This window comes from Syngnathus leptorhynchus, chromosome 21 (genome assembly GCF_054491065.1).
Source record: "Syngnathus leptorhynchus isolate UIUO chromosome 21, UIUO_Slep, whole genome shotgun sequence".
In the NCBI taxonomy this organism is placed as follows: domain Eukaryota; kingdom Metazoa; phylum Chordata; class Actinopteri; order Syngnathiformes; family Syngnathidae; genus Syngnathus; species Syngnathus leptorhynchus.
In genome coordinates, this window is record NC_141215.1 from 6,244,062 (window position 1) to 6,267,023 (window position 22,962).

The following is a 22,962-nucleotide window of genomic DNA, read 5'->3' on the forward strand; positions in this document are numbered from 1 at the left end:
AGTAGTATATTTTACGAAATCTAAATAAAAGGTCGATCCCCAAGCCACTACTGGTCAGTCGCGGGATATTAAAATGTCTTCTTTTTTTTCCGCAATTGATGCGTGTACAAACAACGGCGCTAAATTAGCATGAACCGCTTCATAAGCTAGAGTCAAAAGCCTGTATGTTTAATATCGTACAACGTACGTATTTATTTCATTTTGCTGATGTGATGGTATTTGTGTGTATATATATATATATATATATATATATATATATATATATATATATATATATATATATATATATATATATATATATATATATATATATATACCACTTGCGCTTTATTTTGGGGGTCCTCAACACAACGTAAATCCACATACATATAAAGCAGTTAACCAAATGACAGATTTTTATGTTTTCATGCCCAAAAAAATAAAAACAAGGAATAAAACACCAGACAAGTTATAACATAAATGTTTATTAAAACATTAATAACAGTACATTTCAAACCAGCAATCTCATGTGAAATTGCAGTAGATATATTGGATAACAATCATTGGGCGTGTATATGAATTATTAAATTATTATATATTGAAGTATTTAAAAAAAACGGATCAGTGTGTGTGTGTTTCTGTGTGTGGGGGGGGACGATTCGTTGAACGATTCGTTTGAACGAACTTTTTGAGTGAACTGATTCTAAAGATTCAGTTCACTTAAAAGAACTGGAATGCACATCACTAAGTACGGCAGAGCAGAATGGACAATTAAAATAAGCGAAATGTTTTGCAATGACTTTTCTGTCCACAGGAGGGAGTTGTTTGCCAACATTTTTTTATGGCAGCGACTCCAATGAGATGAGCAAGGTCATACAAATAGAAAGCAACATTTTATAAATTGTTATTGAGTGAAGGACTTTGGCTTGTATTTAAATGTGACAAGCAATGTCATAAATGAAGTTTGATGACATAACACAAACTCCAGGGGAGACTGTAGAAGTGCATCCATACATGTGCACTTTCTATTTACTTTGAAACAACATGAGGAAGCATTATGGACGAGTAGATAACACACATGCCTCAAGTTTAATCGGGACAACGTGAATCGAAAATGGATAGATCATCAACAACGGAGATTGTCAAATTGCGATGGTGTGTGTGGCTCCCTCTAGTGATACACAAGGGGGGGGGGGTGATCACTTAAATTCAATTTGGGGATTTATTTGTAAATGAGTGATTCATTTTTATTTGTTTCGGATGAAAATACATATTTGTGATGTGGTGAAAAAATTCATATGGCAGTTGTTGCGTGACATATCTGGCCCCCAAAAAATGCAAGGCCTTACTTACCACGTTTTCCTGCAGTAGCTGCGTCTTTTTCTTTGGAATGAGCCAGACCTTCAAGGTGTTTGTTTGGAAGGGCACCCAGATGTCACCTCCTTCATTAGGGCGCACGGGAAGCCCCCGCGGGCGGACGAGTGCACCGCAAGTCCTCACAAAGCGCTAATTGGACTGCGGGGCGAGCGGCTGAGAGCGCCTGGATTGGTTTCACAGAGGCCGGACGTGGCCAGGCTCTGAATAGAACCCACGCTCCTTTCCAAACTCCCTTGCTGGGCCAAACACACAGACAGGCCTGGGGGAGAGGGGGGGGGGGGGGGGGGGGCAAATAAAGGAAAGTACTGGTGGAGCGAGAGAGTGGGGGTCTCACTCAATGCACGCTTGATTTTGAATGCCACGGCCAACGCAGAAAATTGCACAATTTATTACAATCCCTCTTCAGGACGTAGGGACGGGAATAAAGGAGGGAGTAGGAAAGGGAGGGGGACAGAGGTGCAAGGGGTAGAAAGGGGGGGGGGGGGGGGGGGGAGTACACTTTGCTGTGTTTTGTTCCAGCCTGACTGACAAGTCTTATTATGGCGCAGTCTCTCTCCCAAAGCCACAATACACAGCGCCTGCTGGCCGCTACTGTAACACTATCAAGTGGAGCCAATTGCACACAAAGACACCCTGCCCTTTTTCCGTAGCGACGATGATCCGCTTCAATCAAAGTGGAACCTTTCAGCAGAAGACGCAACTTTTCACTCTGGAGAAAAAAAAAACAGCAAAAGAATTTGAATGACTTTCAATTCATTAGCACGGCAAAGCCACCAATCATCTTTGAGCAAGGCATATTTGGGCATTTTTGCAAACTATTCAGCTCAATACGCATTGTAGGAACTTTGTTAACTTGACTGAACTTTTTGTTTTTTGTTTTTCTTTGCAACTTCCCCTACCCTCTCTCACACAGACACACACACACACACCTCCCTCACACACACACACACACACACACCGAGTGACAGGCTGTTTGTTTAGTGCTCCAAGTGGCACGCGTCAGGCGCGCGCATCGCACCGGAGCGCTGGGCGGAGCCAAGGTGTGGCCACGCGGCCGGCAGGCCGTCGACGGCCGTTGAAAAGCGGCCGTCTCTTGTCTGCGGCTCACACTCCACTTGCACAGCAACACGCTACGCACGCACGCGCAAACAGACAGACAGACAGACAGACAAGACAGACACGCACGCCTCCAACCACGTGACCGGCATCCGCAAGACACGCACCTCGAAAACTTGTAATTAATTAAAAAAAGGGATTTTTGAGGGTCTTAGTGTTTTTATCACGCAACTACTTTTTTATTTATTTGTTTTCTCCCAACTTTGTTGACAAGCGTTTAGTTGCAACTTCAGAACTTTGGGGGGGGGGGAGGAAAAACGTGATTTCTTTTCAACTTTTTTTTAACCCTCAGATTTTCGTACTTGACTAATTTTTCAATTGCATTTTTTTTTTGTTTTTGTGGGGAGTACACCATGGAGCTCGCTCCGGCCGCTTGCTTATTCAGCGCGCAGAGCGTCCCGTTGAGCCCGAGCGGAAAGGCCGCGGGGGCTGCGGCTGCGTGCGCCAAGCGGCCCCGCTCGTCATCCCCGGAGCTCCTCCGCTGCAAGCGTCGCCTGAACTTCGCCGCCTTCGGCTACTCGCTACCCCTGCAGCAACCGCACGCGGTGGCGCGTCGCAACGAGCGCGAGCGCAACCGCGTCAAACTGGTCAACAACGGCTTCGCCACCCTCCGCGAGCACGTCCCCAACGGCGCCGCCAACAAGAAGATGAGCAAAGTGGAGACCCTCCGCTCGGCCGTCGAGTACATCCGCGCGTTGCAGCAGCTGCTGGACGAGCACGACGCGGTCAGCGCCGCCTTCCAGGCGGGCGTCCTGCAAGCGTCGTCGCCCGGTCTGCAGGCGCACGGCTACGCGACAGCTGATATGAACTCCATGGCCGGCTCGCCCGTGTCCTCCTACTCGTCGGACGAGGTGTCATACGACCCTCTCAGCCCGGAGGAGCAGGAACTCCTCGACTTCACCAACTGGTTCTGAGCTCCTATGCACGGGTAAGGCTCCAGCCCATTACGCGCCGCGCCGCGCTGCGCCGCGCCCGATCCGACCGACTCTCCTCCTTTCAAATTAAAACCAATCTCCTTTTTTCTTCCCGCACAGGAAAAGAAAACAAACAAACAAAAGCCTCCAGTCCGTTCGCAAGCCCGGGTGGAGAGTCAAGAAGCGCCCATGCAACAACAGACTGTCTGCAAAAGTTGGGAGGAGAAGCCCGCATGAGGACGCCGAGAGGAGACGCACACACGCGTGGACAGACCTTTGGGGCTCCCTCCGCGGACCACACACAAAAAACATTATTTCACAGGAATGAAGAAGAAACTATGCTAAATCCAATCAGCCTTTGTCACAACAGCTTCCAAGTCGTAAGAAATCATCTCAAGTGCTCTGATACTGTGTTTTTTGCAAATATATCAACTATTTTTCTATGTACAGAGATTTATAGACTTTGTTTTTGTACGCATCCTTTTTTTTGTATATATTTTGCTTACATAATTCTATATATGTCACGTGTCTTATGAATCCTTTCCCTGAACGCAGCACCGACGTGTCTTATTTAAACTTGTTCATGATCAAAACCTATCATGCAGCTAGTGTCCAAACAAGCCAGCACCATTATTATTATTATTATTATTATTATTGTTCTTATCAGCCTGATATGAAGAAGAAGCATATTTTCTATAGTGCAACAATAAATGATTTGCTACTGATTCTTATTGTTTGTGGAATTTGGGGGGGATAGTTGACGCATCATAGATTGAAAAAAAGTTGTTCCTTTATGCATCCAAAAGAAGTTTGGGTGGATGTTTTGAAGTGGAATGAAAAGGGCTTTTTTTTTGGGGTGCATCAAGACCGTGCTGGGTGAGCGGGGGGGGGCGGTTTGTTTGAGCCCAAACCAAGTTTGACAGGTGAAGGAGGGGGCGGGAGGCTTTTGGCGTGTGCCGGCTGACACGCAGCGTCCTGCCACGCGAGTCACTGGCCCTCCAAATTAGCGCCAAAAACAAGCGCTTGGTTTCCTTTTAGTTTTACTCAACAAGAAGCAGAACATGAACATGACTGAATCAAATCTGTTGTTACATTTATTCAAGCCGATGAGTCTGCTAAATGTCAACAGGAGGAAAAAAAACAAAAACTTTTGGGGTCTGGCTGCAATATTCCGGTTTAAAGGAGTCACATTTTAGGTGAGGAAAGTAGCTTTACACAGAGTCAATGGAACAACGTTTCAGCACCAGAGACAGCAACCTTCACTTACTGTTTTGAGGACACCTGCTGGCACATTCCAAAGCATTTCTGATTCATTTCGTTTGCGTTCCACCTACCTGACGCCAGCGGCGTGGCGTCGCGCAGCGGGTTGTCCACGACGGAGGTGTGGATGCGCATGAAGAGCGGCAGGTAGGCCAGGAAGTCCAGCAGGTCCAGAGGCGCAAGCGCGCGGAGGTCCCGCGTCGGCCCGATGCCGCCCGCCTTCAGCTCCAGCGCCAGCTGCTCGCCGCTAATGAGAGCTCGCCGCCCGCCTGCCTCTGCCCCGTGCTCATCCAGCAGGAAGAGGAAAAGCTGCTGCAAAGTGGGCACCGCATTAGGGTGGCCGTTCCAATCCGCCGTCGGGTCGGGTCAACGCAAGCCCGACAAACAAATGGGCTCGACCCCGTTTGATTTTCTTTTCAGCTTTTCTATCCAATTTGAAGCCTTGAATTGATTGCATTACACCAATTACTGAATAACATGAAAATGACGTCAAAGGTATTATTTTGCACATATATGAAACGTTAAGTGGTTGGCATATGTGAAGTGTGTGTGTGTGTTTGTGTGTGTGTGTGTGTGTGTGTGTGTGTGTGTGTGTGTGTGTAGTTATGTAGGTGTGAGTGTGCTGGTCCGGCGGGCGTCAGATTACCTCAGCTTGTTTGTGCTCTTGTTGAAGTGCACCTGTTTGCACACTTAATGCAGGCTGGAGAATAATTGCTAGGAGAGGGGAGGGAGGGAGGGAGTGGGGGGGGGGGCAGTGGGTGGGGGCAGGAGGTGCAACTAATCCCCACCTTGGCAATTAGCCAATTCCCCCCCTTGTAAAGCCTGCAGGATAACAACGCTATCTCTGACAGCTCGGCCACTACAAAGCTGCCAAGCTACCTGCGAGCTGGTTGGACAGATGTGGGTGCGTGCGCCGCTGTGGGTGCGAGCGCTGGTGTGGGTGGGTCGTGCCATGACAAGGCCAGCTCTTTAATGAGATTAAGGCTGCACTAATCTGTTAAAAGGGAAAAGCGGAGGCCGGGTTTCTTGTTTTTTTGCATCATCTTTTTTTTTTTTTTTTTAGACTTTTTCAATGGCGCATCTTTGCAGCCGCAATAAGCGACTCACTGTTTGGGCCCCGACCTAAATTCCTGACCTAATTTGCCGAGTCAAAGTATCGTGCGGCAACGAAGGGTGGGCCGACGTTGGCCGTCGGGCCGGGCGAGCGTTACCTTGACTTTGAAGAGTCGTACTTGGAGAGAGCGAAAGTCCATGCTGGTGACCAGCGATCTCATGAAGTCACTGCCAGAGAGAAAAGGACAACAACTCACTTTGGTGCCAGTGATGTGTTTTAGGGAGGGCGCTGATGGTAAAGTGTTGTGAGTTCATTGTGGTTGCTCAGCACGGCCTGCCCGCCAAACAATGCGCGGGCACACACACACATCCCGCCACAATAACGGCTACAACTGCTTTGGGAAGGGGGGGGGGGGATAAGGGAGGAAGGGGGTTTGGGGGTGACACCAAAAAGTAGGTTTGGCGGGACAGTCAGAAACAATGGGGAAGTAGGTGACAAAAAAAAAAAAGTCGGGGACACACCCAATGTTTGTTATGATATAGAGTTAAAAAAAAAAAAATCCAATATAAACAATAAAAAAAAATGTTTATTTTCCCCAAAAAAAAAAAAAAAGACAATTCCTGATATTTTGCATATTTTACTTGAAATGTTTTTCTTTTTGAAAATGACCAAGCCCCTCCTGGCCGGATGTAAAAGAATGGCCAGAGCGGGCCAACAAGTGCACGCTATGCCTCAGCGCTCCTGTGCTGTGATTGGCTACCATATGGGGAGGGGGAGGCGGAGCTTGACGGAGATGAGGCGGGACAGGGTAGCTAATGATCATTAATTACACTTGCTTCGAGGTAAAAGAGTCCAAACGCGACCGTGTGCTGATGACAATGGTGTGACAATGGCTCAAGCAAACCAGGCTGGTGGGTGAGGGAGGGGTGGGGGGGGGCTTCGGGGTCATGTGTGTGTGCGCATTAAGAGGAACCTAACCCATTTTCCTTCCTGGGCCTCCCGCTGGTCTAGCACAGCAGACTTGTCACTTTTGCAATCCCCCCCCCCCTGAAAATGTTTTGGCGCTGGCCGCCAAATTTTCGTGGCCTAATTTGAACTTTGGCAGTACCGATGACAACTTGGGTCATGTGACTTCAACTGCGCTCTGTGAAGTTTCACAAACAGAAAAACGCCAATGAAATCTGCATATTAGTTTTGGTGTCTCCGCTGCCCTCTTCACATTTTTGGACAATCGATGCAAATTGGAGACGCCCGCTCAGCTTTCAAAGGGCGGCGAGCCTGAAAGAAAAGGTCGATTGTGGAAGTACAGTTGCAGCTCGCACGTAAAGCGGGATTAGAGGGCGGCGGGATTAGCCGCAGGTAAGAGGATCGGATCGGGACCGGGCCAAGCCGGACCAGGCCAGGCCAGGCCAGGTCGCTCGGCAGAAGGATGCTATTGTTCTCCCCCCTGCCTCCCGCCCGCTATCATGAGCGCTCATCTCCACACGCGGCCTCGCTCGCGTCACGCCGATATTCCCAATCCGCGACAACGAGACGGCCGTAAATCTCGTGACCTGGGACCGGCTGAGAGCGAGCCCTCATGGCGGTGGCCCGGGCACCGGCAGCGGGCCTTGACCCCTGTCGGCTCGGAGGCCACAAAGACCCCCGGGGGGGGCAAGACGACGGCGCTGTGTGTGGGAATGTTGCGCAAGCGCACACGGGGAGCAGCACAAGGACGGCACACGTGGTTTTGGGTTTTTTCACTTATTACCTCCATCTGACAATGAGTTGAGAATTGAATGATTATTGACGGCAGGGTGAGCCACTCACTCCATGGCGGCGATCTTCTGCGCCAGACTGGCGATGACGGCAAAAAGTCTCACGTCCACCAGGCCGTCTGTCACGCGGAAGTCCACCAGGGCTAGGATCTACAAAAAAAAAAAAATTACAACATATTAAGTCGAACACAACTCTGCTAGCATAATGCTAACATATGATGGAAAACGCCATTGGCAGGCTAACAAACATGAGCAAAGTTATGATTCTAACTTCTAGACTTAAAACCCATCAAATGTTTCCTCAAAAATGGGCGATAAAAGATGGAAAAAAAGAATGAAACCCTGTAAACATAAATCTCCTCCTCTTCGGAGAGAAGCTCGGCCGGGACGATTCGCTTGAGGGCGTCCACCACTTGATCGCACGAGATGTAACCGTCGCCGTCGGAGTCTTCCTGCAAACACGCGTGCGACATTCCAGTAGGGCTGTCCCAATACTTTGACCTATTTTTTTTTTTTCTCAAACGTACCGCTTCAAAGGCTCTCTTGTACTCTTCCAGCTTCTCCGCACTGAAGATGCAGAACTTTGCCAAAAAGTCAACTGCAAACACAACAAGACAGACAGACGTCACATTTCTATGGACAGCAACACACCAGAGGGACTGAATTGTCCCCTTCTGGCCGACACGGGGTCGGGCGGGACAATGTGGGGCGAGCGGTTCACAGGAGTGGATCCAGTTGGCCTCAGGGCGTGCGTGCGTGCGTGAGAGGGTTAATGGTTCCTTCTATAAAAGCAGCTTAATAGATGTCGGAGGAGTCACAGGGCAAAGATTCATGATTCAATTCCCAAAAGCACATCATCAATATGGTAATTCATTCATGATCTCGCAGCGTCCCAAAGAGAAACGTACAATGGCCGCGCAGTTCATTAGGACCTTTCAAACACTCCAATCACGGGGGGAAACGTTTGATCGTGTCGGGATTGGCATTTTGTTGACGCTCCCTAAAGGTGCGAGCGATTCCAGTGGTTAAAGTGAGGGGGGGGGGGGCGGAGGGGGTTAAGCTGCTGCCACTTCAATTTAGCAGATGAGAGTGACTGTGCTGGGTGGGGGCGACAGAGTTGATTTCACTGCGTCTGACTTAAACCTCTGGACCGGCGGGCTTTGTGCAGCTCGGGCCATTTATCAGCTTAGTTCTCATCCAAAGCGGGCCTCCCTCCGCTTTTGTCATGCAGAGTGCGACATTGGCGTGCAGTCAACTTGACTTGTTGAAGCCTGATGGATCAAAACAAAACCAAAAAAATAAAAAAAAAAGCTCCAGCATCTGTTTGCAAATATCTCACAGGTCAGCCGAGGCGCTAGCTTGCGACTACCTGCTCGGCCCTCGGATCCGTCTCTGGGGGCCAAGGGGGTTGGGGGGGTGTGCAGTGGAGTGAGAGATCCAGGGAGGACCAGCGGCGGGACAAAGCCGGCCTGGAAAAGCTCCCGCCTGAGAGTCTTATCTGATTCCACTCCAGCGCCTGACGCCTTTTCTCTCCCCCCCCCCAGCAGCAGCGCAGGTTGCGCCTTTGCTGTCAAGCCGAGCAGAAAATGTTCATCAGCCAGACGAGTGAATGGGGAAAGACGAGACAGAAAGAGCCAGAGAAAAACGCTGGCCGTCTGTAAGCCGACACGGCGGCGAGCCCCGTGTTTGTTTGGCCGCGGACGGCTACGGATGGGGTCCCGGCTTGCCAGGGAAATTAATAGAAAATAAAAAATGACAGGATGATCGTCCGTCATGAGCGGCTCATTGAGCGCTTGCCGGTGGACGTCAGATGAAAAAGATGACAAATGGCGCCGAGTGGGATTTATTTGCCACCTCCTTTGGCTGCGCACACGCACGCACGCACGCACCAAAGTGCTTTTGTGTGCGTGTGTGTGCTTAATGGCAGACTTTTGTTTGCAGCTCCTCATGGCCACTGTACCCAAAGTGTCCCACAATGCCTTTCAACAAAGCTCACATTCAGCCCGGGCGACACCCCCACCCCACCCCACCCCACCCCACTTTTTCTCTCAACTCTTTTTATTTTTAATAGCGGGAGAATGTCACCGACCTACTTCGGCTCGGAAAAAAAAAAGTGACCGAGACAATTGAGAGCAGCCAGCGTCGACACGTGACATATTGATTCATATCAGACATTGGAATGGAAAACGGACTCAATGGAATTAATCAATTTGAGTGCGTGCCAATGTGTTTGTACAAGAGTGTGTGTGTGTGACTGCGCAGGTGCGCGAGTGTGTTTATGCGAGTGTGTATTCCAGTCTTTGTGCGATTGTGTGCACTTATTAGCGTGCGTGTGCCGGCAAGGCAAAACAAACAAAGCCACACGTAGCCGCCACGCTCGCGTCCTCGCCACAAACCACAAGTTAGCGCCGCACGCACACGCGCCATCGCCGACCAATCAGATGGCGGCGCACGCCCACCTGAACGCCGGCGAAACAGATGTGCGCAGATAGCCTCCACAAAAGCCAAATCACGGCCTATTATGACAAGGCCGCTCCTTAGCGCGGCGCCGTCAACGAGGCCCATTGTGGCCCGTTTGGAGCTTTTGACAGGAGCGGCGGCCATCTTGCACGCCGTCAGCCGTTCGTCAATGGCGAGTGACGGTAAACACGGCGCGCATAAAAGGATCGTGGAGCTGGATGCACGCGCCTCCATTCATCTGCTTTAATTACGCCGAGGTCACCTCCCCCGTCGGTTAAAAGTCAGAAGCGAGTGGGCGGGGCCAAAGTCAGGTCGCCAGGTGTTTGCGAGCCTTCTTGTTGACACAACAGGGGGGGAAAAAAATAAAAAGACAACTCGCTTGACTATTATCGACCATTAAAGATTACAACTTTCTTTTTGTCATTGCCAAGCAACAACAATAAAGTTTGCGTGGCGCCCAATTAGCTATGCAAAACTCCAAAGTGCTGCAGGGCGCCCACACCAACAGACGGCGGGAAGAAGAAAAACAGCAGTTTGGAGGGGAGCCGCCAGCACTTAACGTCCCGCTTCCATCATGCCCATCAAAAAGTGGATTTTGCAAAAAAAAAAAAAAAAAGTGGCCTTAGTATCAGTTAGCTGCTATGCTAGCACGACATGCTAACTGTATCTGCGACGCATCAACACTGGTTCTCTTTCGCGGACAGCGTTGGCCACGCTCGTTAGCACGTCGGCCGGGCAGCGGTCCAATCAAAACGCTGGCTTGGAACCGGGCATTAATGTTTGCCTAACCGCTATTGTTAACTTGGCTGTGTATACACTCGGGCAAATGAATGGACGAGTGCAGCTTGTAGTTTTTTTTTTTTTTGTCCTTAACTCGGGTCCATGCAATTAGGCCCTTTCACGGCGCTAATGAGGGGCCGCCGCCACAAGTGTTTGGATGTGAGCGGGCCAACGTGTGTGTGTGTGTGTGTGTGTCTGAGGACGCACGCGACATTAAAAAAAAAAAAAAAACAAGACAAAAAAAACGATATGACAGATTGTACCCGCATACGCTCTGTAAATACGACACACCCTCCAACGACAACTCCAAGCACACACACGCACTGAGTGTACGTAGAGTGCAAACACGCATACACATGTCCCAAAACGTTTGTTTTGAAGCATCCAGACTATTCATTTGCATGAAAGCAGACTGCTTGGCTCCGGGAGCCATTTGTAATATTTTGGTGACCTGATTTCGGGTTAAGCCAACAGAATGCACCTCACGCACCTTCTTCTAACCAAGGTGGGAAACGGGACCAACTCACAGTCGTCGAAGTCGGAGCAGACGCGAGCGTCCGCGGGGATGCGCTCGGAGGGCTCCGCCATCTTGTAGAGCATGTTGAGGACTTTGCTCTTCCTCGCATCCACACTCGAGAGCTTCGTCTCCTCTACCGCAAACGCCATTGTCTGATATCCAAGATCTGCATCAAAACCTGGAAGCACAAAAAAAAAAGCCACTTGACATTGACACTATGTTCAAAATACATTCAGGGCATTGCATAAATTTTAAATGCTCATTGACAATTTCATATTTGCACATTTTTCAGTCGGGCATCCTCTCTTCGACATTCACACGTCCTCGAAAGCTCTGCCGCCCCGATTGATGGCGCCGCGACTCATTTGGCGGCGGCGGCCATCCGGCACGCCGTCACGCTGGAATCGGGGGACGACAGGAAGGACAGATTGAGCGATGTCGTCTGTACGCCGCGCCGAGCGAACGTGATGCGCGTGGTCATGCAAACCTTTGAAAAAAAAATGGCACGCTGGAAACTACACTTGGGGTCAAAAGGGCGCCCGTGTGGCTCGCGCAGCGGGACCAGGCCGCTGCGACTTGTATCGCCTGTTTGCAAAAAGGATGAGCGCCGGCGGGACAACGGGCGGCACCCGGGCCATTCAAGCCAGCGCCGTCGCCCCCTCCAAGAATGCGCCGATGATTATTCATGGGCCTCTCAATCAGGCCTGACAAGTGCCAATCAAAGGCGCCGGCAGCCACGTGGGCGGGGCTTCAACAACCACCGGAGGATTTGGGGGGCGGCAGACAATGGCGGCACGGCAACGCTGTCAGTGTGTGGTCTCGCGCTTACGCCGCTAATCGGACAACTCAGATTAACGCTCTTTTGTGGATGGTCGCGATAACGTCTTGGTGGCTAGCAGCTGAATGCTAACCGGGGAGGGGGGGGGGCCTTTTGGGAGCGCCCGGGGATTAGTCCACCTATGAATTCCTGATGAGCTCAAAGGTCGGATGGCGACGACGCCCGCAGCTGGTTCGAGACTCGGCCGAGTGGAAAATGAACCGCTTTGTTAGGCAAACGACAGCAAAATCAGATCTCTAGTCAGAAAGCGCATTTTGGAGTCTTCCAATATCAAGTATGGAAGGAAACTCCTTGCTGAAGAAGGTGGGCGGGCGGGCGGAGGGGGATGGGGCACGCCTGACCTTTTTCCTTGGCTCGGACCATACGGCACATAGACAGGCGAAGACGATACACGCCGAGGATTAGGCCGGCTTAAGTGTACCGGAGGAGAGTGATGGGCGATGAGCAACTCGCCCCGCCCACCGGCAGCCGGGAGAGCTTTCAGCGCATCGCACGCTTGATGAAAATGTGATGCTGGGGAAAAAACAATTAAAAGCGCTACGCTACCTTCTCCGGGCGAGGAGGACCCCGATGGGAAGCAGTCAGGTGACGGAGTCGTGTTTAGGAGGCATGACGAAGAAGACCTGGAAGCTCCCAGAGACCAATCCTGGAAAGAAAGACACAGCAGATTGTGCAGACTTTAGCTTTTCATGATTGTCTGCATCTTTTTTTTTGTCATTCTAATCATTTCCTTCCAAGTTATGATGACAAGCAAGCGTGGGGTGGAATCATTGCAAGGGCAGGGGGGCATGTCGGGGGTCACTCACCGACTTGTCATCTTCCGGGACCTTCCAGAATAAGTCGGGACTCCCCGTGGGACCTGAGGATCACAGGAAGTCATTTGTGTGGGGTCGTGTCAGGCAGGCAGGTGTGTGTGTGTGTGTGTTTGTGTACATAAACACTTGTCTCTGACGCACGCCAACTTGTCTTTTGTAATGGCGTGTGTGTGCACAGATATGAGTGAGGCCGCACAATTCTGTTAGCAAATAGCGAGCGGCAAAGAGCAGCACCTGTCTGAGGGAGCCTGCCAGGTGCAAACATTGTTCTTAGGACGCAAAAGGAGGAGGGGGGGGGGGGGGGACAAGCTTATTGTCAACATTAGTACAAATAGGAGATGTCGCCAATTGTGGCATTTTTTTTTTTTTTTTTTTTACCCCCTACGACATCGCTCGTCGAGGGCATTTCCCACGACGTGTTGTGGAAATGCTAACAAGTAGCTCAAAGTGTCATTGTCTTAGGATGACATTTACAGATTTCTGATTGGCCGGAATGCTCGCCTTCGGGCTCGCAGCGCCGGCCGACGCCTCCGAAGGCACGCTGAACCCCGCCCGGGCGTCTTTCTGGGCTTTTTACGAGCCCATAAAGGAGAGTTTATCTATCTGTGTCGGACTTTCCGCGGTTAATGATCGACGGCGGCGGTTTGATCTTCATGAATATCTTGACGAATATCGGTTAAAGCTCGGGGAAGGGGAGGGTACATTGGAGACACTGCCAATAAAGCCCACGCGTCCCTCCTGCTGAAAAAAAAACACCAAAAATGCACACACCTGCAAACTGTCGAAAAAGTCTGGCTGAGATTGATGACAATGACATCGGATTTTCATTAACAAACGCAAGCGGTCTTTTTTTTTTTTTTTTTGCATGAGCTCAAACAACTGAAAATAAAACAATCATTCATAACAATCAAATTAAATTTGAAAAATATATTCTATTATTTTCATTTTTTTGTAATACTAAAATAAATAGTATAAATCATACAAATATATAAAAATAGATATGGTAAATGAGAACAAAAATTGTTTAAAAAATAGAAATTGCAGTAAATCACAAACAAATGTATTTGATGCAAAAGTGCTGATTATGAGGCAAAACCTTCTGAGGTGGGCGTGACATCACAAAAGTCGTCCTGGTCGCCAGGCGCCAGGTCAGGCGTGCCTTCCGGCGCGATGCGACGCTCCAGGAGCAGCAGGCGCACACGCGCCATCGAGCCCGAATCACCCGACGCCAAACGGGGGCCTGCCGGCGACGCCCCACACACCGACGACTCTTTGCGAAGACACAAATCGAAATGCATTTATTGATTTGAATTGAAAGGAAACATTGTCAATAACCAAATTGACGTTCATTTCTAGCCTCGGGTCGACTCGTCAAACTGGAATGGGAAACTACGCATGCATGTACGCGTCACACCAAATTAAACGCGGATCAGTGACAGTATGGCAGCGTGCCCATGCAAATCTGTCCCGACCCTCGTTGGACGGGTGCGGAGGTGGAATTTGTGGCCACCAAGTATGCGGGAAGGGAACGGAAGGGAAGGGAAGGGAAGGAAAGGGGAGGCCCCTGGAGAGAAAGTCCCCGAGATATGGATTTGTTGTGTCATGGTGGCAACAAGCTTTGTGGACTTTGGGAGAGGAAATCCCGGGATAACGGACGGCCACACTTGCCGCCGCTTCATCATTAGCCAGAAAGTGGAATGAGAGGACACTCAGCAGACCATGTGCTAATCTGGGGGCTAATCCCGCCATTACCACCCACTGTCCAGTTTGGTGGCAAAAATGCAATTGAATCCATTTTGGAATCACACAAAAAAAAAACATTTGGTCAATCCCCAAAAAGTTGAAGAATTTAGTTTCCTCTTCTACTTCATATTTTTGAGGGGAGGGGGAGGTTTGACCCCCCCCGAGTTGATTGTTTGACACTATGGTTGCTGTGGAAGCGGCCCACCCTGATCCTTCCACCGCCTGGGGGTCAAAGGTCGGGTGGGTCAGACAGCGGTCGGGACTAGCGAGCGGTTTAACCACCTTGTCGGGGATTAGCCAGGAGGGAAGTCTTCATTTGGACACACGAGCTCGCTTGCCCATGATCTGGAGGAAGGCGAGCGTGGCTAATTGACACGGAATTAGCTCAATGGAATCAATTAAAAATGACATCATGACATAATGTCATCATGATCATCGGCGACTTCCGTCGCCAGCAGACGCGCCCATTTGATGATTTGGTTGTGCAACAGCCTCAATTGTGCCATTAAAGTCTTGACTTACCGCGCCGATCCCAATCTTCGCTGCCCGTCGAGTCGGCCGCTCGGTCCAGAGATGAGCGGGACGAAGGTGTCGAGGGGGCGACGGCGTCCGCTTCCTCAAACGGGTCGCGGTGAACGCCGCTGACTTTCGAGTCCGGTGACGGCGTCGTCGAGCCGCAGCGACCTGCAACCACCGAAGATTAGCTCCCATCGTGAATGTACATGGTGTGTGTTCAACTCAACGTGTTTTGGGTGAAAGAGCAGAGCTTCTCCCCCAAGGATGTCATCTAAGGTGTCGTTATCACAGGGGAGATCTAGAGCGGGAAGCCTTCCGGGGTTTAGCGCAATCCGCCGTTCCTTCAGGTACTCAAAGGTCTCACTATCTGATCTCACTTTGCTCCACCAACTCCATTTTGATGGAATTGAGCAGAATTTACCACTCAATCTGATTCCGCTTGAAATTATTCTCAAGCAACAGTAAAAAATATTTAGGGTGGGTCATTTGCCTATTTTTCATGATTTGTTTGTCGGCCATGTTAGTGGGGGCAATTGAATTGGACCACCATTTTTTTTATGCTGAAATGAATGAAGCGGTGACACACGCCGTGTAGAGAACAGACCCCCTCGACGCCCCTCACCCCGCTCGGCCTCCGCCCGGACAAAAAAAAAAGGAGAAAATCCCAACACAATTTGCACATTGTTTGCCTCCTTTCACCGAGTTCTGGAAAGAGTCAGATGTCAGGGGCCCGAACCTTCAATTAAACGGTAGCGGCTTATCAAGAAATTTGACAATTCTTTTTTTTTTCTACGTGGAAAATGAACAGCATGTGAGGGTGAGTTCACCTTTCAAGGGGGAAATGGGAGGGAGCACGGGCCAGCGCCGGGGTTCCGCAGAGGGTGTTCTCCTGGACGCCAAAATGGGACTCAGTGCTGAGACACCACGACGGGAGTCCAACGGTGGGACGGCATCTGTGGAGGAATTTCTGGGACCTTCTATGGTGTCTTTAGGTTTTTCTGAACAACCACCGACGTTAGGCAATCCAGGTGGGACGGCATTAACTGGAACCAAGGCGTTCCGAGTCGGTCGACGGTGGGATCGTTCGGGAAGGCCCGCTGATGCGGATGACGGCTGCCTCGGATCTCCTGCCAAATCAGACACAAAGTTCATATTACGGAAAGACAAAATGGTAGAAGCGTCGTCATTTGACGACTCTCACCAAGCTAACCACAAAGGAGGCTAAAGCTAACCAGATGTGACGCTGCTGCGGCCGCCGGCCAAGTCGGTGCTCCGGCTGAATAGACCGGACGCCGGACGACCCACGTCCGACGAGACCTCGGAACGCTTGACCCCGCTCGGACTGAAGCAGAATTCCCCGTCGGGTTCTCCCGCTTCGGATCCCTTCGCTGGCCGGCGTCCATCTTTGAGAACTCTGCTGTGTGGTTTCGTGAGTTTGGATTGTGGCGAATCCAAATTCTGGACGGTGGATGACGGCGGGACGGGAGGTCGGCTCGCGACGGCATAACGGACGCCTTCACGCGCTCTCCCGTGGGCTTGGCCGTGGCCGGACCCTTCAAAGACAAAACGGCGGCAAATAGAAAGAAAAGCTTTTTGTTTTTTGCCGCGCTGGGCTCATCTGTGGTTGACATCGCCGTTCCCAGTGGCCTCGGAGCGACAACGCTCGTTCCCCTGCTGGGCGAGCCAACAAAAGGCGGGAAAAGAAAAAACGCAGCGGGAGCAGCTGTCGCCATTCCCAAATTGACAATAGCCAGCAGGAGTACGGCCGGCGCAGGATTGGGATCGGCTAACGGCTGGAAAAACAACCAAAACTTTGAATTCCGATAAAGCTTTTGTCGTAATAGCGTGTGCTAGTTTGAACCGTTCATAATTCCTTCTCTGAAGCTCCACAATTTGAGCTGATATTTCCAAATCAAGTTCTTGTCGGCTTGTTTTGCATTCCGGCCCGAGCCTGAATTTGTTTTGCTCACACTGCCTGCTATTGTGAACTGTTTATCATTCCTCTCATCATTTCAAGACTGATGCGCAACAATGAAGACTGAGGGACACCAGTTGAAACCTTCTTTCCTTTTCAAGGCCGCAGCACAAGTCCTTAGGGCTCCGCCCCCTTTCCCTTTGGCCTTTCTCTCCTTTCCCCTTTTGCACACCGCCCAATTCTTTTCAGCGCTCTTTCTCTTTCTTGGCGGAGCGCTGATTAGAGGGGTGTGTGTGTGAGCTGGGAGGGAGGGAGGGAGGGGCCGGGGGTGGCTGGACAATCTCCTGTTGTTTCCTCTACCATGAGGAGTCAGCGCAGGGGATAAAGAGAACACATTGCTGCACTGCTCCCCTTACAATGCGCCGCCATTCCCATCTGTTGGGGCCGAGCGCGCGCGGGTAAATGACATGTGTCGGGGCGTACGAGGCACGCCGGCTTCCTTCGGGGCAATTGAGAGCCAGCCCGCCGCCATATGGCGGAATAATGACTTATTGGGCCGCTCGTGCCGAGATATGCGGCCCCCGTCGCGCTCCCCTTTCCCCGTACGCTGAGTTGAGGGCTCGACGACATGCCTTCACATCAAAAGGAGCCGCCAAACTAGCCCCCGGCGTGTTGCTATTTTGTCCGCCAACAGGGCGGCGCTGTTTGTACTGAAGCAAAGAGACGGAGTGCAGCATTTGGATTCGGCCTCACCTGGCGGAGGTCGGTAGGGGCGAGCGGCCGGCCGCGTGCACGCAGACGGAGGCTGAGCTGGCGGCTTGGAGCTCAGAAAACATGGAGGTCGGAGGCCTTGGCAGTCGGACTTCATGTGAGACAAGAAGCGAGGACAAAGTGTGGAGGGAGGCTGGGGACTCACACGGGCCTGCGGAGAAATACAAAAATATTTGTAAAATGGAAAATAAAAACTGATAGTGCTAATCGAAATTTTTAGCCACAAATATATGAAATATGAGCGAATTTCGCATGCTTCCAATGCAAGTTGAAGGACTTCAACTAAAACTAGGCAACTCTGTCGCCCTCTTGTGGCCACCACACCCACTACAGCATTTTGTTGAGTGCCACAGTAAACAAGATGGCCCCAAAAAGGTGAACAAACAGCCACAGTGACCTTTCCAGAGCAAATAAGAAGAAATGTGTTTGTCTTGGATTTAGGCGAGCCTCTCACCCTTTCCAGCAGAGTTATAGAGGGAGGGAGGGATGGAGGGATGGATGGATGGATGGATGGATGGATGGATGGATGGATGGATGGATGGATGGATGGATGGATGGATGAAGGGTTCACTGTCTGAGCTTCACACAGGGAGGATCAGCTTGGAAATCTCAAGCTCTCAGATGTGCGGCTTTAAAGATTTGCATTCTTATGATGTACACGAGTGAAGCACAAGAGCAAGACCCGCCATTACCTGTCAAAAGTGAGCGAGGGGGGCAGGTGTGGGCATGTCGCACGCCAACCTCAAGCTGTTTTTATGCTGCTTCCCCGCATGCCGCCCAACTTTTTTATTCAAGGGATTTCAAATCCATGACTTTAGTTCTTTTATTTTTTGTGATCAAACGGTCTTCGTCCACCAGACCCGGCCGGGAAAGGCGGCGACCTCCCGGCGCCCGCAACCCACGCGCCGGCCGGCCGGCCCGGCCTAACCTCATTAGAGGCCATCTTGCGACAGCGCCGGCGCGCCGGTCGAGCCCACGCAGGAAGCGCGTCCGGGCCGTGTGGCCTGCAGATGGACGGCGGGCCGGGCCTGGCCTGGCCTGGCCTGGCCGGGCCACCTTCCGTGAGCCGATGCAGACGCGCTTCATTAGCCGGCGAGGACACAAGCGTGTCTGTGTCCACACGCACGCGTGCGTCTTGGCAAGAAAGCAGATTTGGGGCCTAACAAGGTTAAAGCCCCCAAAAGTGACTTTTTGCATCAGGGAGATTTGTGTTTCTGCGGGGCGTAATTAGCTTTGCCGCGGGGTTCGGGGGGGCCCGCGGCGCTGGATGAAGGCGAGGGGCGGTCGGGCCAACGGCGAGGCCCGACACTGGGCCGCATTGTGGCCAGGACACAAATGTGATTATGGGCCGGTGTCAGAAGCCGGGCTCGCATGCAGCTTAGAAACTTTCTGCCTTGAGACAATGAGCTGGCTTTGCGGGAGCCCCCCGCCGGTGCCCCGCTGTGCCCCGGCACAAAAACACCACACACAGATGCGGCTTAAGAGTCTCTTTGAGGCAGGAGTGAGTCCATCAGGTTCCATTTGTCTCAGTCCTTGTGCTACGTTTGTATTTCCATCATTCATATTTCCAAAATGAAAACAAAAAAATCATTCTGACATTTTTGTCTTGTTTATTTGGGGGATATTGAACTTAAATGGATTTGGATTTAGCGGCTCTGAAATGGAATTGCCCAGTGAATATGCAAATCAGGGCTCAGTCGGTTGCACTTTGAGTTTCCTGCCCGCAAGATGGCCGAGTGCCACTTTTGCCGCCAACTTGTGTGCTTGTTTGGGCACCTGTGCATTCTGCCGCGTGGCCCCGGGCGACAAAAGCGGCAAAGTCGCTTTTTTTTTATTGCACAGCGGCGGCAGGCACGAGCGGCAAAGACGCTCTCGTATGCTAATTTGGCCGGCCCGGGCCATTTACTTGTTTATTTAGCCGGGACAACGAGACAGGAAGTCTACGGTCGCCACGGCAACCCTAAATAGCGCTCGCGCCCAACAAAAGAGCGACAAGTGGGAGAGCTAGCTTGATACGCACATGGCACTCTAGCATCTCGCGGCTTTCATTTCTCTGGCAACTTGCAAATGTTGGTAATCATAAACGCTTGTGCGTGCGAGGAGGACTCACAGTCCGGCAGGAGACGACGGGCCTTTCCCACAAGACGGCCTTGCTGACAAAAGACACAAAGACGGGTTCCTGCAACAAACACAAAACAGACACAATGTTGCCGTTGATGCTTTTGATTAAGAGTTGCGGCACAAGACCAGTACAGTGATGGACCCCCCCCACCCCCACTCCACATTGATGGAGTTCATTAATAATCCCTCTGTCTTGATTAGCGCCACCACTCGATGGAGTCGTCCCACGCGGCAGACGCGTTTGGGCTCCATCTGCTCCCTCAGCGGGAGGGACAGCGGCCCGGCCGGGGGTCCGCCGCGAGAAGCCCCGGTGTCCAGTCATCCATCACGGGCTGACGTGGGGCGAAGCCCTCGGCACGGCTCGCTCCGCTTCGGGGTTCTTTTGTGCGGTGACGCCGCAGGTGGGTGGAAGACAGGGGGCAGCGTCGAGATCTTTGCCCGGACGGCAGATGGCATTTTGCAGCCGCCGTCCACCTCCAGGTACTTCCTGTCCACGTGACTCACGCCACGTGGCGGGGCGCTCCACGGCCTGATCGAATTACCCATTTGGAGCTCATCGGATGCTTTTTTGACTCCCGCGGCCATCTGCTCGGCCTCCTCGGGGAGCTCGCCTCTCCACTTGGGGATGTTTTATTAATTCGCCTGATTACTGCGCAGCCTGCCACTGGGGCCTATTAATAGGCATTTCATCAGGGTTTGATTAGCAGGCGCTGGAAGACAAAGCCGCCAGTCGACGCTTTGGTCCCCGAGGACTTCACGCCGCGGCTGTGGCGGAAATTACGGCCTGGACGTCTTTACGATGAGCTGCCGATAAAAAAGGCAACGCTCGCGGCCATATATTCTTTATCCTCTGTGAAGAAATATTATTTCTGCTCACTGAGGGGTTTTGACCATCTCCATGTGTGCATTGTACTGCCTCCACATGGCCAAGGCACGCATAGCAGAAAGCACGCACTGCCTGCAGCGTGAAGACAACACAGTGGCCGACCTCAGGACAAAAAAACCAAAACAAAAAAAAAAAATCCCCCAAAAAGCACAGCGCGGGCAGGACCTCCAGCGCACAAAAGAAGGGAGGGCGAGCGGCTCAGCGTGCGAGAGGTCAGCCGCAATCAAGCGCCGACGTGAGCATCCAAGCAATCCTCGGCAAATACCATTCAGGCGCCGGGTGTTGCTCTGCATGTCGGTCGGGGTCCGGGTCAGGACGGCTGCAAGGACTCCGTGACCCTGAAATGAGCTCCGGGAGTCACCGATGCCCCCTGCTGGCGCAACAGAGCTCCTTTTAGTCTTCACAATCCTCCGGATCAATACGCCGACGATCGGCGTGATTTTCGGGGAGGCGGGGGTCTCCGAGGGGGGCCACAAAAGCCGAGCTGACAAAGAGTCGGGCCGGTGGCGCACCAGTAGATAACCTACTTAACATTCATTAGTGTCACAGAGGTGCACAGAGGGCGGGCTGGCTCCAATCTGAGCGATGGCCTTGCAAAAGTTGCTCCTTTCATCCACCATCCTTGTTGCTTTTGTCAAGCTGCTCTTTGGATTTGGGCATTTGCAGCCAAGCAGTTGCCAAATTGAATCCAAAACCAAGTCGCTGGAAAATGGCTGGTCGTCGGACTCACCCCGAGCGCCTCGGGCGGCCGGCGGCCGACGGGACGCCTGAGCAAAAGCCTCCGAGGACGCCTCAAGTCGGCGTTTCCGGCAGCCGACGAAGACATGTCGTCCCCGACTTAACACCCGTTTGGACTCCTCCGCCGTCACGTTTCTCGGCGGGAGGTGAAGCCTTCTCAAATAGCTGACGCGTGTTAATGATTACCACGTTTGGACTGCACTGCTTCCATTTGCTGCATTTTAGTGCAAATGGTCATTTCCACATCATCCCGCTGGAGGACAAGGCCCAGCTTGTTTGCGCACGGAGAATATACCCAAACCGATATAACGAGGCTTTTCCCGTGCCAAAGGCGAAAGGTGGCGAGACAAAGCAAGGGTCTAGCTTGTGTCCTCCCGACAAATGTCCCCGGCCGGCGCTTAATTACATTAAGGTCAGATAGTGGCGAGCTGTGTGCAAACAAGGCAGCCTATCAAGCACACAAATCGCCCACTGGCCGGCTGTGTGTGTGTGTGTGTGTGTGTGTGTGTGTGTGTGTGTGTGTGCGCGCAAAGCTTATTATGTAGAGTGCGTCTCAAAGTGGAGCCGCTTCTTTTTCTGATGCGCAAAATCCAGTTAAACGGCACGCCGGTGTCGTATTAACTGCGCCCGAGGAGCGCTGAGGGCCCCGTTGCCACGACGACCACACCAAACACCCCCGCCTCACTCACGCACGCACGCACGCGCGACTAAAGCTCTCTCCCACCTCCGCCTCACATTTGCAAACACCGAAAAAAAAAAGTTTTATTTAACTTCCCGAGTTAAAGAAGCGAGTGTGCCGGGGGGAAAGTGCTCGGTGGGGGTGCTGCAGTGGATTGTGGGTAACGCAAGAGCCACAATGAGCGTTGCTATGGCACACCCCAAAAATGTGCCCTTTTTTTGTTAGAATGTCATCAAACAAGATATTCTATGCTGGAAATGCTTTTTAGCAACAACAAAAAAAAGTGGAGAGTTGAGCGGGGTTCGAATATTTCTTGAATTAAATTAAATCAAAAGAAAAGAAAAGAAATTTGAATGGAAACGAATTAAATTGAAATCTAGTACTTGCAAAATTGTTCTAGCAAAACAAATGTAAGCTGAAAAATAAAATTGAAATAGAGATATGCTCTAAAAATAAAAAGAAAATTTTAGTGCAGCAAGAAAAAGTTGAGTATAATTGGAAAAAAATATAAAAAATGTGAAACTATTTTTGAAAGCCCCCCCTTAAAAAAGTAGAACTCACCTTTTCAAAGAGGATCTTTTTCTTGAATTACCTGCAAAATAAAACAAATAAAAAGATGATCATCGAGGTTGACTGTTGTGTGGGTTTTGTTTGCACGACGAGTCAAAGATCAACGCTGGCTTTTCTCTTCGCTAAAGACAAAGCCAGTGTGAAATAAACCCATCA

The 22,962-nt window shown here is 51.1% G+C and overlaps 2 protein-coding genes across 2 annotated transcripts; one reads left to right on the forward strand and one right to left on the reverse strand.

Annotated features, from left to right (window-relative positions):
• Positions 1–443: 443 nt before the first annotated feature.
• On the reverse strand, positions 444–21,834 carry LOC147040396 (uncharacterized). The gene is made up of 15 exons (XM_085902725.1): positions 21,550–21,834; positions 19,923–19,991; positions 17,795–17,963; positions 16,359–16,679; positions 15,954–16,253; positions 15,133–15,294; positions 13,964–14,137; positions 12,859–12,911; positions 12,599–12,698; positions 11,225–11,392; positions 7,985–8,055; positions 7,799–7,909; positions 7,510–7,607; positions 5,858–5,927; positions 444–4,958 (listed from the first exon to the last, which is right to left on the reverse strand). Exons 1-15 carry the CDS (start codon positions 21,643–21,645, stop codon positions 4,650–4,652), a joined length of 2,271 nt encoding a protein of 756 aa, XP_085758851.1. The 5' UTR covers positions 21,646–21,834; the 3' UTR covers positions 444–4,649.
• Positions 1,856–4,085, forward strand: ascl1a (achaete-scute family bHLH transcription factor 1a). Its single transcript, XM_085902723.1, has 2 exons — positions 1,856–3,400; positions 3,507–4,085. Exon 1 carries the CDS (start codon positions 2,826–2,828, stop codon positions 3,384–3,386), a length of 561 nt encoding a protein of 186 aa, XP_085758849.1. The 5' UTR covers positions 1,856–2,825; the 3' UTR covers positions 3,387–3,400; positions 3,507–4,085.
• Positions 21,835–22,962: the final 1,128 nt, after the last annotated feature.

Excerpts from the sequence above, each read along its gene's own strand:
- LOC147040396 (XM_085902725.1), bottom strand. The coding sequence starts at position 21,645 with ATGTCTTCGTCGGCTGCCGGAAACGCCGACTTGAGGCGTCCTCGGAGG. Across the intron at positions 15,295-15,953 it reads TCCCATTTCCCCCTTGAAAG|GTCGCTGCGGCTCGACGACG; the intron begins GTGAACTCACCC and ends CGGTGGTTGCAG. Across the intron at positions 7,910-7,984 it reads ACAAGAGAGCCTTTGAAGCG|GAAGACTCCGACGGCGACGG; the intron begins GTACGTTTGAGA and ends GCGTGTTTGCAG.
- ascl1a (XM_085902723.1), top strand. The coding sequence starts at position 2,826 with ATGGAGCTCGCTCCGGCCGCTTGCTTATTCAGCGCGCAGAGCGTCCCG.